We start from the raw sequence: 15,788 nt of genomic DNA, 5'->3' as shown, positions 1-15,788 counted from the left end.
CCATTACTGTACTGTGGAGTTCGTAATGACAAACTCCCAGCACCATATTCTCTTAATGGCATTACTGCACTTATGTTTAAGAATTGGCTTACACACTTGTAGAGGTACAGGGCTCATGCACCTGTACCCTCACCACTGGTATTGTGCACCCATCTAGAGGGGTTGCTGATTTCTGCCAGGGCAGTGGGTTGTAGGCGTGGCACATAGGGATGTGTGCCATGTCGACTCTTCACTTTGTTCTGCACCAAAACATGCAGGTTGCCAACGCAGTGGGTGAGTGTAAAGGTACAGGGACTCTAATTGATGTCTTGAAACGCGTCTGGCTGAGCAATTTTCTGGAGCCTGTGGTTTCGTGATTGGGGGCTGTTGGCAAGTGTTCGAGAGCAGAATAAAATGAACTTTGTACTCTAAGCTTCCTGAGGCATCTCCTCATTTGTGCTTCCTGACCGTGTGAGATATATATATATATATATATATATCACAACAAGGTTGCCTGCAATGAGAGGGTCCACCCAGGTGAGTTACCATCAGCCAGCAATTTATTAAGAGAAAAGCAGTAACAAACAGCGAACTGCCACGCGTTATTTCCATGTCCTGCCCAACGCGTTTCGTGCACTGGAGCACTTTGTCAAGGGCTGCGGGCATCTGTTAGGCAATGCAAAGGCACGGTTGTTCCTTGAAGCACTTTTGAACGCAATGTTCCCCGCCCATGTGGGCGTGGCCGTCAGCACGGCCCGATGGTCTTTGTAGTGCTCAATCTTCCTCATGTGAGTCACCAGCCTTTGCACTCTCGTGATTAAAATTAAATTCCCCAGTGGGTTGCGATGCACAGTCTCGTTGAGTGTCTCTGCACATACCATTCTCCAAACGGCCTCATCCGTCCTTTTCACCGCGGCGCCGGGTGGCGTCACAGCAGGGCTGCATCACTGCAGCGGGACCCTTCTCGCGACTCAGGCTGGGCCGCTTTACTTATCACAACAAGGTTGCCTGCAATGAGAGGGTCCACCCAGGTGAGTTACCATCAGCCAGCAATTTATTAATTGAGGCCGTTTGGAGAATGGTATGTGCAGAGACACTCAACGAGACTGTGCATCGCAACCCACTGGGGAATTTAATTTTAATCACGAGAGTGCAAAGGCTGGTGACTCACATGAGGAAGATTGAGCACTACAAAGACCATCGGGCCGTGCTGACGGCCACGCCCACATGGGCGGGGAACATTGCGTTCAAAAGTGCTTCAAGGAACAACCGTGCCTTTGCATTGCCTAACAGATGCCCGCAGCCCTTGACAAAGTGCTCCAGTGCACGAAACGCGTTGGGCAGGACATGGAAATAACGCGTGGCAGTTCGCTGTTTGTTACTGCTTTTCTCTTAATAAATTGCTGGCTGATGGTAACTCACCTGGGTGGACCCTCTCATTGCAGGCAACCTTGTTGTGATAAGTAAAGCGGCCCAGCCTGAGTCGCGAGAAGGGTCCCGCTGCAGTGATGCAGCCCTGCTGTGACGCCACCCGGCGCCGCGGTGAAAAGGACGGATGAGGCCGTTTGGAGAATGGTATGTGCAGAGACACTCAACGAGACTGTGCATCGCAACCCACTGGGGAATTTAATTTTAATCACGAGAGTGCAAAGGCTGGTGACTCACATGAGGAAGATTGAGCACTACAAAGACCATCGGGCCGTGCTGACGGCCACGCCCACATGGGCGGGGAACATTGCGTTCAAAAGTGCTTCAAGGAACAACCGTGCCTTTGCATTGCCTAACAGATGCCCGCAGCCCTTGACAAAGTGCTCCAGTGCACGAAACGCGTTGGGCAGGACATGGAAATAACGCGTGGCAGTTCGCTGTTTGTTACTGCTTTTCTCTTAATAAATTGCTGGCTGATGGTAACTCACCTGGGTGGACCCTCTCATTGCAGGCAACCTTGTTGTGATATATATATATATATATATATATATTTAAAAAACAGTGCATTCCACAGCTGCCTCGCTGGACTGAGCACTACTGAGACCATTCACTTCACTATAACCATGAGTGCTGGCTTTGCACACCAATCACCATACATATGCACTTGCAAAAGTTTTTTAAGGACTCAATATTCAATGTTCCCTTTTAGTACATTAAAGTGCCATGCACATAAAAGAAAATACTAACCTGCATGGGTGCAGAAAATGTGCTGGCATCATCCAACTGGAAAGCAGTTATGATGGTCACCATCCCAGTGGTCTCCTCCTCCGCACTTCCTTGTGCTACTGTCAGTTGTTTGCAGCTGTCCAAGATTTTATAAAGGTGCCTGCCAGGAGAACATAAATATTAATATTTTGAAACACAAAATAAAGTATTCCTTGGAAAACTTGCCACACATTGCATAACTCCTTCCTTAAAGCTTAACATAGCCCTCAAACTGCAATTTCAGCTTAAGTGTTTAGCTCTTACAGTGAGGAAGAGTTTGGATATTCAGCCTATGATCAGATTGAACTATGCAATATCTCTAACTTATGTTTTTAAGTCTAAGGAAGAAGCACTATGTCAATGACACCTGTCACATGCACAAAATGAATTATTTTGCACGCAACTATATCGCCCATCTTTACTGAGAACACTCACAAACCAAATAATGAAGAAAAATACCTTCAATTTACGAGTGTGAAGGCAAAGCAAATGACTAGAAGGTATGTTCCCACTCAAAGTATAGGAAACCAACCCTGAAAACTTATGCGGGTTCCTGCAGGACAAAACATAGCATGGAGCCAGGTTTAGTGAGATCAAAACTAAAGAGAAGAATGAGAATAGAAGGGATGTTGCTAAAAACAGAGGGAAGAAAACATTGCAAACCATTATGTAGTGCGCCATGTCCTTAGCAAAATGTTACTTAACCTGTAAACAACTGTTTGTAGCTTGCACTGCTCTAGATTCAGATGCTCTACACACTCCTGTTACCTATTGTTGCGCTTGAACGTTTGCAAGTGGATTTTCTTTAAAAGAGTTTTTTCGGGTCACAGGTAAATAGCGACTTCTGCCTTTGCTTGACAATGAACATAGGCAACCACTATGTAAAACTGTTTGTTGCACAAGGGTGATAGTGGGATGGAGTAGAAAGGTCAGAGTATGGTGCACATATGTGTAGCAAAAGGAGCTTGATTAAGAGAATAGCTCCATTAGAGCCAAGCTCTTCTGGAAAGGAATGTGGGGACATGTAAATATACTGCACTTCCCACTACGAACAGCTGCTTAGAGGGTAAGTAACATTTTCCATTTGTAGCATGTGCTGCTGGAGAAACGCATTCTCTGCATAGACTGTAAGGAAAATGCTACTTACCAGTATGCATCTGTTCTTGGCATGTAGAGCTGCAGAGGTGCACACTATGCATAGATTGTCACCTAGTGTTGGGCCCGGATGTTTGCAGTTTGTTTTGTAGAAAAGTCTTTGGAAGTCACGGGATAGGTGACTCCTCCTTTGGATGATACTGCGCATGGTCATCGGCTCCATCCCCAGATTGTTTTTCGCCATTAGGGAAGTGATGGAGCTGTATAAGAAATAGTGATATCCATGTGATATGTATCTAATGAAGATAATACTGGAACAGATAAAGGTAGCCGGGGAGACGGGTAGGCGGGTGAAATGAAAAAATGAAATGAAAAAGGGTTTTATTAAGCGCAGCAGCTGCCTGAGGCGTCCAGGCGCTAGAAACTAGGATAGTGCCTTCCAGTGAGTCGGTCCGGAGATTAATCTAGCTTAGTTGAAAAAAAAAAAAAAAAAAGGTTTTGAGCCGTTTTCGAAAACTCAGGAGATTGGGATTAGATCTTAAGTGGAGGGGGAGTGTGTTTCATAATTTGGATGCATTATAGGAGAAAGACCGGCCTCCAGCTCTAGATCTCCGGATCCGGGGGACTTTCCCCAAAAAGGCGTGGGATGAGCGGAGTTGTTTGTTGGGTTGGTAGGGAGAGATAAGAGAATGACTAATTTCTGAACAAAATTTCCAATATGCTTGGTGGGCAATGCACATAGATTTAAATTTAACTCTTTCCCTAACAGGGAGCCAGTGTAAAGCTCTCAACCCAGGCTTTATTGGGGTTCTACGTGGAATTCCAAGCAGTGTGCGTGCTGCACAATTCTGAATCCGCTGAAGTTTTTGCAGACTGTACTCAGGCGCCCCAAGGTACAGGGCATTACTGAAATCAAGGCGGGATTGGTTTAGGCCTTGCATGACTATCTGCTTGGCCTCAAAAGGAAGGAGCGGGAGGATTTTTTTCAACATCCTAATGAGGCCAAAGCAGGTGGCTGACAATTTAGTTACTTGTGTGTTGAAGGTCAAAGATTTGTCCAACCACACCCCAAGACTTTTTATGTTGTCTGTGGGGGGTACGCCCAAGCTCGTGGGCCATAACAGCTCCAAGGTGGAGGGGGCTGATGGGCCAAGGAGCATAAGCTCCGTTTTTTCTCCGGTGAGCTTCAAGCAGGACTTCGTCATCCATCTCTTGACCTGTTCTAAGCATGTTGTCAGGCTGGTCTGTGTTTGGTGGCCATTCTTTTGCACAAGGGAGACCACTAGCTGAGTGTCGGCCGCAAAGGTAATGATCTTAATACCATGCGGACGGACGATCCCAGCCAGCGGTCTCATATATGCATTGAATAGCATAGGGCTCAGTGATGAGCCCTGCGGCACCCCACAACCCAGAGGCATACTTGCGGAGACAGAGGCTCCTTCAAAGACTTGGAGAGTCCGGTCACTTAGGAAGGATTTAAACCAATCCAAGGCTTCTCCTGATATTCCTAGGTTGAAAAGACAGCGCAGAAGAATTTTGTGGTTTACCGTATCAAAGGCGGCGCTCAGATCAAGGAGGATCACTGCCACTGATCCTCCCTGATCCAAGATACGCCTAGCTTTCTCCGTTACTGCCATCAAGGCAGTCTCCATCCCATGTTTGGGGCGGAAACCCATCTGGGAAGCATCAAGCAGGTGGTTACACTCGAGAAACCTGGTTAAAAAGATGTTGATATGTTTTTCAAGGACTTTGCTTGCCCAGGGGAGCAATGAAATCGGTCGGTAGTTGTTGAGGTTGCTAGGGTCGAGGGTGGGTTTCTTCAGTAATGCTCGTACCATGGCATGTTTCAAGGCAGGCGGTACTGTCCCAGTCATTATGGAAGAGTTCAATAACTCCATGAGTGTGGGGAGAATAGTTTTATCGGCTAGGACCAGCGTGCTCGGAGGAGCAGGGTCACATGGGGAGCTAGATTTTATTTGGTGTATTAAAGGCGCGAGTGTTTCTGAATTTAGCAAAGGAAAATGATCTAGGATATTTTGGCGGGAGTCCTCCATTTCCGCGGCTGGGTAAGGTCCTTGGGTGGGGGGCTCTACATCTGGGTCCGGGAAGGATAAGTAGATTGTGTTTACTTTATGAAAAAAGAACTTAGCCAAATCATTACATCGGGAAAGTGGATTGTGGTTGATGGCCGGGGGAGGTGGAAACCTAGTCAGAGTTTTTACTGTCAGATATCGCTCTTTAGGCTTAGATCTGGCCGACATTTTCTCGTTGTAATAGGCCGATTGTGTCGCTTTTCTTTCGGATTTGTAGGTCCTGATGGCCTCCCTATAAAAGGCTTTGTCCGTGGTGGCATAGCTCAAGCGCCACTTTCTTTCCAGTCTCTTACATAGACGTTTTTTGCCTCTAAGTTCTTCTGAGTACCAAGGCGCTGTTTTGTGCTGCCTTTTTGAGCCAGAAGTACGAAGGGGGAGTATGGAGTCCAATGAGTTCGTAATCCAGCTGTTATATTCATTATTATTAAAGAGAGGGTCGCGAAGGAGTGAGTGTCTGGTGGTGGTAAGAATATTGGTCCAGTGGTCTGTGCGAAGTTTAGGCCAGTTTCGCATTTTGCGCGGGATAGGGATGGGGGGTAGTGATTTGTATGTGGTCCAGGTAAGGGGGATCAAAAATGATCTGTCCAGGGAAGGCGACCAATAGTGCCCACTTTGAGGTGTTCGCAGTTACTGAATATAGGGTCTAAAAGGGGGCCTTTGACATGTGTGGGAGATGGAACAAGCTACTCTAATTGAACTGCAGCCAAGCTTGCTATCATCTCTGTAGCGATGTTGTCCGGGTGGGTGTGTGCAACTCTGCAGCTCTACATGCCAAGAACAGATGCATACTGGTAAGTAGCATTTTCCGTTTGAGGCATATGAGCTGCAGATTGCACACTATGCATAGATTACATAGCAGTTCCCACACCTAGCGGCAACCCCCCGTATCTGTTGCAGTGGTTTGAAACAGAGTTTTTAGTACAGCCTGGCCCACAGTGGCTTGTTGTTTAGTTTGCACATCTACACAGTAATGCTTTGTGAATGTGTGCGGTGTAGCCCATGTGGCTGCTTTGCATATGTCATCTAGGGGAATGTTCCCTAAGAATGCCATTGAAGCCCCTATTTTCCTGGTAGAATGGGCTTTTGGTGGGATTGTTAATGTGCGTTTAGCTTTTTTATAACATATACATTTAACAATCCATCTAGCGATCCCTGACTTAGAAATGGGATTGCTTTTATGTGGCGGACACAAAAAGTTATTTTGTCTTACAAAAGGTTTGTGTTCTTTCAATGTAGTACAGTAATGCTCTCTTGACATCTAAAGTGTGTAGAGCTCTTTCTGCGACTGTTTGAGGCTGCAAGAAAAACACAGGCAGCTCAACAGATTGATTTAGATGAAAAGGGGAAATGACTTTTGGAAGGAATTTTGGATTAGTACGAAGAACCACTTTGTTATGATGCATTTGCAGAAAGGGTTCTTGAATGGTAAATGCTTGTAGTTCACTAACCCTTCTGAGACGTAATGGCTACTTTCCAGGTTAGAAATTGCAATTCGCATTTATATAGTGGTTCGAAGGGAGGTCTCATTAACCTTGTGAGAACAACATTTAGATTCCACACTGGTGCGGGTGGTGTTCTGGGAGAAATGATTCTTTTGAGTCCTTCCATGAAAGCTTTAATAGCTGGCACTCTAAAAAGAGATAGATGTTGTCTATTTTGCAAGTATGCTGCAATAGCTGCAAGGTGTAAACTGATAGACGTGTAGGCCAAGTTACACATTTGAAGGTGCAGTAAATATCCAATGATGTGTTGAATAGACACATCTAAAGGATCAATTTGGTTGTTTTGGCAGTACATGACAAACCTTTTCCACTTAGCAACGTAACATGCTCTAGTGGTGGGGCGTCTAGCTTCTTTGATAACGTTCATACAGGAGCCAGATCGCTAGGTTGAGCTGAGCTTGGTCCGGGTGCCTGATCTCTCCACGGTTCTGCGTTAATAGGCGTGGAGATAGGTTTAGTTTTTGATGTGGTACTACAGACATTTGCAACAGCGTGGTGTACCACGGTTGTCTGGCCGAAGTTGGAGCGACCAGGATGATCGTTAGGGAATGTTGCTGTAGTTTGCGCACCACTAATGGAATTAGTGGGAGAGGAGGAAAAGCGTACGCAAATAGTTTTGACCAGTTCATCCATATTGCATTGCCTTTGGACAATGGGTGTGGGTATCTGGCGGCAAAGTTTGGGCATTTTGCATTTTTGTGGGTGGCAAAGAGGTCTATTTGAGGTTGTCCCCACATCAGAAAGAACGGATGAAGAACTTGTGGATGAAGTTCCCATACGTGGATTTGCTGAGTTTGCCGACTTAGCAGATCTGCCATGGTGTTTTGTACTCCTGGGACGTGTTGGGCTAATAGGAAGATCTTTAGTGGTATAGCCCATCTCCATATCTGCTGTGCTAACAGAGAGCTGCAGAAAGTGTGTCCCTCCCTGTTTGCTTATGTAGTACATAGCTGTCATATTGTCTGTGCGGACTAGGACAGCTTTGCCTGACACTTGAGTTTGAAAAGCTTTTAGGGCTAGAAACACAGCTAGTAACTCTAGGTGGTTGATGTAGAGTAGCTTTTGTTGCAGCGTCCACCTGCCTTGTGTGGTGTGATGCAGGAGGTGAGCTTCGCAGCCTGAGAGCGATGTGTCCGCTGTTAAGACTACTTGAGGAACTGGCTCTAGAAACGGTCGTCATTTGGAAAGATTTTTGGTGTTCCACCATTGCAGAGAACGATGAGTCCGACCGTCCACCAACACGGTTAGTTGACCTTGAGCCTGGTTCCATTGGCGTGCTAGGCACTCTTAAAGTGGACGCATTTGCAATCTTGCTTGAGGAACTATGAATATGCAAGATGCCATCATTTCTATGAGCTGCATGAACACTCGAGCTAGTAGTGAGTGTTGCGGCTTGAATTTTGTTAGAAGAGTTTGTACACTTGTTATCCTTGCTGGAGAGGGATACGCTAGTGTTAACTGGGTGTTTATTGAGCGTGAGATACTGTTGTATATGTGAGGGTTGTAGATGCGACTTGGTGTGATTTACTGTGAACCCCAAGTCGTGAAGCAGTTGAATGGTAGCGGGAGTGTGTTGTACACACTGGCTGTATGAGCTGGCTTTTCTGAGCCAGTCGTCCAGATATGGGAAGACATGAATGTGTTGTCTTAAGTGTGCTGTTACCACTGCTAGTCATTTGGTAAACACCCTTGGCGCTGTTGTGACTCCGAATGGGAGCACTTTGAACTGATAGTGCTGCCCGTCTAGCACAAATCTGAGATATTTTCTGTGCACTGCGTGGATGGGAATATGGAAGTAGGCGTCCTTGAGATCTAAAGGGGCAAGGAAGTAGTTTAGTCCCAGTAGTGGAAGAACCTGTTGAAGTGTGACCATATGGAAATGGTCCGACTGAATGTAAATGTTTAGAGGTCTGAGGTCTAGGATGGGTCTTAGAGATCCGTCCTTTGTTGGTATTAGGAAATACAGTGAGTATACTCCTTTGTTTTCCTGGTACTTTGGAACTATCTCTATTTCATTTTTCTGCAAGAGGGATATTACCTCTTGTCTGGGCAATGTTAAGTGTTCCTGTGAGATTGGACGCTGCCTGGGTGTTATGCTTGGGTGGGGGGTCTTATGCTTGGGGGGTGGGAGGGGGGGGGGGGTAGATTGTAGTTCCAGACAGTAACCTAATTAAATAATTTGTAACACCCACCTGTCTGATGTGATGTTTTACTATGAAATAGGGGGAGAAGGAGGAATAAGACTAGGTCGCCCTCCGAAGTTTTAGTACATATGTTTGAGTCCAAATTATTGGATTCAGAGACCTAGCTCAGGTGTAGGAGACTGAACTAGTTGATCAGTGTACCCTAACAAGAAAAAAAAATTCTTCCTAGTGTCCCCCTTACTCACCGGGGTTGCCCCACTGTGACATGCTTCATCATTGGGGCCATCCCAGTTCTCTACGAAAAGGGGCGTGCTACGACTCACGAACTACGCAGGAGCACTTACAAAGGAAAGACTATGTGTAGTGCAAAAAGGAGGTGGAGTGGATGTGGGTGAATTAAAAGTACCGCGCTTAGTGGGCCTCGACAAATTTATTATGCTCCTAGGCAGGTATATTAAAAGTGGAGTGAATATCACTGTAGACCAACCTTTAATGAGGATAGGTTCAGTGAAAAAGAAATCATCAACATGTTTCATGCTACCCCTAGCATTTCTTCAGGACCGTGCCGGGACCAGCCCAGCATTTGCCACTCTTATGTCCCTGATTAGGGAGTGATAAATTACGATAATACACTTACTAAAGGCATGGATTCACAATGGAGATACATACGTTTGTACCGAAATTCGATGATAGTATTGTGCTAAAAAATACTTCATGGTCTCTCGGGGGGATCGATTCCACCTAATGGACTCATTGTTCCGACGTGGTGAAAGTGCTCGGTAATACCTAATAGGCGCCTCCCCGGGACCGCATCTTGATGTGATGTTTTCCCAGGCTGGCAGGTACTGTTGGAGTCTTCCCCCGACCGGACTGGAGTGGGGCGGGGGAAGGGAGTCATTGGGCAGGTGTGGAGGCAGAGCGGGAATTGTTATTTTGACCTCTGCCCTGGTTATTGTTACCCCTGTACCCAGCCCTTTGGTAGCCCTTGCCGTAAGTGGATTGAGTGGGGGCTTTGTATGAGGCAGAGGCTGTGTGAGGAATATCCTCTGGTGGCACCTCTATAGGATGTGCGACAAAATGAACGTCTGGGAGCCTGCGACTGCAGGGCTCCCATAGATTTGGCGGTGTCTGTATCTTTTTTCATTTTTTCAAGAGATACATCCACGTTGGGTCCAAATAGGTGTTGCTCATTGAAAGGTTGATTTAGAATGGCATTTTGTACCTCTGGTTTGAATCCTGATATACGTAGCCAGGCATTTCTGCGTAGCAAGACGCTAGTGTTAACTGCTCTAGACGCAGTATCCGCTGCGTCAAGGGCACATCTGATGGAGGTATTTGTAATGTTTTTACCCTCTTGGATGAGTTCATGTGCCCTATCCCTGTACTTATCAGGGAGGTGTCTCATTATTGACTCTAATTTGTCATAATGTGCCCTATCATATCTGGCTAGCAATGCTTGTGTGTTGGCGATACGCCAGATGTTTGCTGCTTGAGACGCAGTTCTCTTCCCTGATGAGTCTAGTAACTTGGACTCTTTATCTGGTGGGGCAGCATCACCCGATGTTTGCGAGTTAGCTCTACTGCGTGCGTTGGCAACTACAAGTGCGTCTAGTGGTACTGGCCCCTTAATTTATTCTGGGTCTGAAGGGGCGGCTTTACATTTCTTCTCTATACGAGGATTAATGATTCTAGTTCTGACTGGGTCTTTAAAGACTTCAGCAGCGTGTTTAATTACCCCTTTGAGCATTGGTAAGATGGATGCTAACCTTTGTGCGTTATCAAAGGTATCCATCAGGAACTCCTAGTCTACAGGGTCTGTATGCATGTCCAACCCGTGATATTGTGCAGCTCTGTGCATTAATACTGCCCCACCTTCGGGCCCGAAGGTGGGGCAGTAGAAGCTGAGTGTCGGTGTGCACCATAGCCCGAGGGAGAGGGTGTAACCTGGGCCTTCTTTGGGTGTGTCGAGGAAGGGTCGGGGTCGACGGTCTTACGACCCTTTGCGCTGGAGTGACGTCCTCGACATCCGAATCTTCTTCATGTTCGGAACCGCTGTCGACGTCCTGTTGTTCTGGGACGTTGACACCTTCCTCAAAGATGTCGTGAGGATTAAGATCGAGCCATTGTTCTTCTCGCTCTTCAGTCCCGGATAGTCTTTTTGGAGTGGAAAGAGGCACAAGCTGAACAGTCCCTTGCCTCGTGCTCCGGAGAAAGGCAGAGGTATCACACCTCATGAAGGTCGGTGTGGGGAAACTTCGACCTACATTGAGGACACTTTTTGAATGGTGTCCTTTCCATGAGCTGGAGTTGAGGCCTAGTTAGGCCCGAAGGCCGTCGACGACGACCGTAATCGAAGTATTCGACGTTGAAGAATAGCGTCGAGTGGAGAAGCTTTCGAAACGTATTTTCTGAAAGTTGGTGAGGATTGCGTGCTGAAAGAATTCAATTTCAATACGGAGCGCTGGAAACACATCCGAGTCCGGTGGCGGAAAAAAACAATCTGGGGATGGAGTCGATGACCATGCACAGTATCATTCAAAGGAGGAGTCACCTATCCCGTGACTTCCAAAGACTTTTCTACAAAACAAACTGCAAACATCCGGGCCCAACACTAGGTGGCAATCTATGTATAGTGTGCAATCTGCAGTTCATATGTCTAGAACATCAGTATTTCCCGAAAAGCAGTGGCTAGCATGTGAATGATACAGATGTCTAAGATAAGGTCCTTAAGACCAATTGGCCAACCAAAGCCTTTTGTCTGGAAAGGATATCCACACAGTAATGTTTTGTGAACATGTGCGTGGTAAACAAGTGTCTGCATTACATATATCAGCCAGGTGAATGTTACCATAGGAATGCCATAGTTGTGGCCTTCTTCTGTGTACAGTCTTCTCTAGGTGCAACAGGGACAGCTCCTTTGGCCTTGAGAAAGCAACCCTGAATGCACTGGTCTATCCATTTGGCAATACATACTAAGCGTTCCTGGGGTGCTTGGTGAAAGCTACTAACAGCTGGTCTAACTTAGTCCTGTTGAAGCTAGTGTTGCTGTAGATACACATGTGCTGCATAGACTGTAAATTAGTATTCCTCTGTAAGCGGTGGAAGACTGTTAGGGCCTGAATGTAGGTGCTGAAAACGCATAGACCTCAAAACCTTCACATGCACGACTGAACTAGACGGCAAAAAAAAATAATCTAACATGGACCCGGTGCTTGTAAGCATTGCCAACCAAGGGAGATGTCACTATATACATCCTCACTCGAAATACTTCTTTGACGAAAAACAACTTGCAACCATCTGAGCTCAAAACTAGAGGGCAGGAGTATGAAGAGTATTAGTATCTACAGCAACACATGCAACTAACAAACTATTATCTAAGAAATACTTCAGTGGGGCTGGGCAATCCATACAAGGATTTTTTAAATTGTTTTCTTCATTTTTGGCTTTACCTGCTAGTTCAAGGAGTTGGACTTTGATGAACTTCAATCATGTTTACTTATTAGATTGACTAGGGAGGTAGATTACTTAAATACACTCATCACAATAAAAAAAAAACTGAGCTTATACTTCCAGAAGAACATTTCATTGTGAGACTACAATCTTACCAAGCATCCACATCTTGTCTCTTCAGCTTGTGCCTCTCAAAGCTTTTTCCAGTATCTTTCTGGCAACGAAGATATCTGAGTAAAGAAATGGATACATATTTAACATTTTAACAAGTGAGCAACTTCAGAACTGGACCAAACAGTAGAAGACCTCAGTGAGCATTTAAGCAGAAATGCAATGACCAAGCTCATGCCTACAATGGTTCCAAACAATTCTTTATTTCTTGTACACCTGTTCACTTAAATGGCTTCAAATAAGGCAAACTGGTGGAAATAATGTTGCAAAAGGAGGAAAGCAGAGGGAACTTGAGAGACACGAGATAGGAGTCTAAAAAAGCATGAGCCCTGTTGATACCAACTCCTTTTTCATTTCAGGCACCACCTTCTTTAAAACCCCAACACCATGCTTGGGTTCTGGTAAAAAGGTGTGGACTCCTACTCCTCGTAACAGACTTATGGATACCTTGATCACAGTATTTTATCAAAGGTCAGTAGCCTGCACCAGGACATGTGGTTAGAAATATTCCTCCTTAACTTTAGATATCCTGGATTGATGTTTTTTCACTCCAATGTGATATTCGAAGATAACATGCACAGTCTGGCAGAGAGCAGAGTTATCCACTATGATCATGCAAGGCATCCTTGCTGAATTACTACAATCAGGGTGGTGGTCCTAATGCCAGACGGAATTGAGTTAGTTTTGGAAGACGCCAGTGTCTGGAAGGAGTGACTAATCCACCATCTGTTTTGAGCACGTTCAACTATTGTGGACATTAGCTCCGATTTTTAGATTGTTGGGACATTGTGGTCCGTTTGATTAAAATACACTTACGGCTGGAAGTATTAGGAATGTGCAACATCTTTTCGTCCTGAGGATGGTCCTGGGGAATGTTTTCACCATTATTGGACCGAATCGTTGACGCTCTTAACATCGATTTGCTTTATAAAGTGTACCTCTGTGAAAGCTTGATAACAGTCATATGTCGGATGAAAATGTTATGATGTATGGTATATTGTTTGTCCATGCAAAAAGCAAAAGGTGTTATATACTACTCACACGAGGATTTGTAATGTTAGTAGTATTGTTGTTGCCATACTAAATCTTGATCTAAATAAACAAGAATTGAGATATATCCCATGTTTTGGTCAATAAATGTTCACTCTATGTGACTGGTTATGAATAGCAAATAACTGGAAAATAATTCCTTTAGGGACATCTTTGTAGATTGATCATTAATATACCCAGTCCTCCAGGGATTATTGGGTGGCTCTGTCTTTTGTATAATCCACCATCCAGGCATGAAATGTGTACCTTCTGCAAGACAAAAATTTGACAAAACTTCCCTTCTGCCCAAGATTAAGCTGCTAGACTTGCTGTGTTTGATATTTCCCTTTCACAACTTCATAGAACTATGCAACCCCTCAGGGTCTGCACAGTGCTATGGTGCCTCCTAGGCTTACCTTCCACACCTATCCCTGAATTGCACAAACAGGCTACAGGCATAATCACCGCTGCCAGCTGTTAGCCACTGTGTGCTCAGGGCCAAAATGAGGGCAATGGAAGTGAAGACTACAAGGAATTTGGCAGAAGTAGCATTCTTTGATTCAGACCAGCACCTTTCCCAGAGAGAAGCTTTAAAATTAGCCCAATGCATATACAGTAGTCTTGACAAATAAGTCTTTACTCACCGGTTTCCCTTTTTGAACTCCACCTCAAGATAGCGGATTGCATCACGAGCGCCTCCATTCTCCTTCTTCAGAAAGTCCAATCCATCGATCACTTTTAGGGGAAAGAAACATTTACTCTGCTGGTGAAATTGCTGGAAGAGACTAGATTTCTCCACTTGTAAGCAGACTACACACCAGAGGGCAGAATGGAGATTAGTCCAGATGGAGATCAGGTCCAATCAAATTGTAATGAAAATTAATAGCAAAGGGAAGTAAACATTATCAACAGTGATACAGCAGACTGCATTTAAATTAAACCTCCCCTCATGTAGCAAAAGCAAAGCTTAATATATAAGACGAGTATTTTCAACCACTAAAAGATGTGTGGTCATGATGATGTAAAGCTTGGTGTGTGGTTACACTAGAGACATATGCACAAGCCGTCCAAGATGTTAACCCACTCTAACATTCTAGATGGCTTAAAGGTATCCTGACGAGAGTTAAAGGTACACACCACTATAACAAGCAATTTTTAGCCATTAACCTGTATGAAATTACTACTGCAAAAAAAAAAGGAATACTATTAAATAGACTAGATGAAAAATATTCCCACTCACCTGTTCTAGGTATGATTATAATGAAGCTCCCGCTATTGACCAGCTGCCTGATGATAGGTAGGTGCTGGCAAAGAGCCTGAGTGTCTGGGACAAGGTATGGTGACATCGCAGACTGAGCTTTTGGCTGCTGCAGGCTTCCTTCAAGTTGTGAAACTTCCAGCTGGAATAGAACACACTATTAACTTTCCAGTGGATTAAGCATTAGAATGTTCAAAAGACAGACCCTTTGTGCGTAATAGAAGATGTACCAATGAGAGAAAAAAGGAAAACCAATTGACATTCAGCACTGGTTTTCATGGTATAGATATGATGCAGTCACAATTCTACTTGCCCCAGTGACTTTTCTACCTGCAGATCTTTATTAGACGTCTTTATGTGGCCAAGGGATATCTGGCCTCTAGGCCAGTGGAACACAGTAATGACAGTCTCTTACAACCACTGTAGCATGTTTTAAACTAGGTCTTACCCTTTGTACACACCAGAAGTTTTACAAACACTACTCTCGGTCCAAACAAGGGGCCAAAAGCCAACATGAAATTGCTTTAAATTGAGGGCAATCTGGAGAAAGGGAAACTAAGGGCTACCAATATAAGACTGACAACAGTGATCAACGTTTGCCTCCAGCATCTCTTTCTACAAGCTCTCGGGTTACTTGGCACGAGTGAAGGAGTAACACTCCTATGGACAACCAAAACCTGTTAGTACACATTGTGCTCATTAGGTTTCCTAAAGCCATCCAAAGAACTTGCATGTGGACCACAAACTGGTGGACATCCAAATTTAAAGTCCACCACTTCTTCCAGTGACCAGAAGGCCTACAGTCTAATCCACCTTCCAATGAGGGGAGGTTAATGTACTGGATCCAGTGGGATATTAACATTTTTGCATCTGT

At 45.0% G+C, this 15,788-nt stretch overlaps 1 protein-coding gene across 1 annotated transcript in view; it reads right to left on the bottom strand.

Annotated features, from left to right (window-relative positions):
• Positions 1-15,788, bottom strand: part of SMG5 (SMG5 nonsense mediated mRNA decay factor) — a 317,166-nt gene that overhangs the window by 67,870 nt on the left and 233,508 nt on the right. Inside the window, exons 18-21 of the mRNA XM_086947626.1 lie at positions 14,897-15,056; positions 14,301-14,391; positions 12,612-12,686; positions 2,155-2,293 (exon numbers count right to left, since the gene is read on the bottom strand). Of these exons, the coding sequence (XP_086803752.1) occupies positions 2,155-2,293; positions 12,612-12,686; positions 14,301-14,391; positions 14,897-15,056 (465 nt within the window). The remainder of the gene's footprint in view (positions 1-2,154; positions 2,294-12,611; positions 12,687-14,300; positions 14,392-14,896; positions 15,057-15,788) is intronic.

The sequence above is a fragment of the Lissotriton vulgaris genome, chromosome 12, assembly GCF_964263255.1.
Source record: "Lissotriton vulgaris chromosome 12, aLisVul1.2, whole genome shotgun sequence".
Lineage (NCBI taxonomy): Eukaryota > Metazoa > Chordata > Amphibia > Caudata > Salamandridae > Lissotriton > Lissotriton vulgaris.
This window is presented reverse-complemented; position numbering and strand designations above follow the sequence as displayed.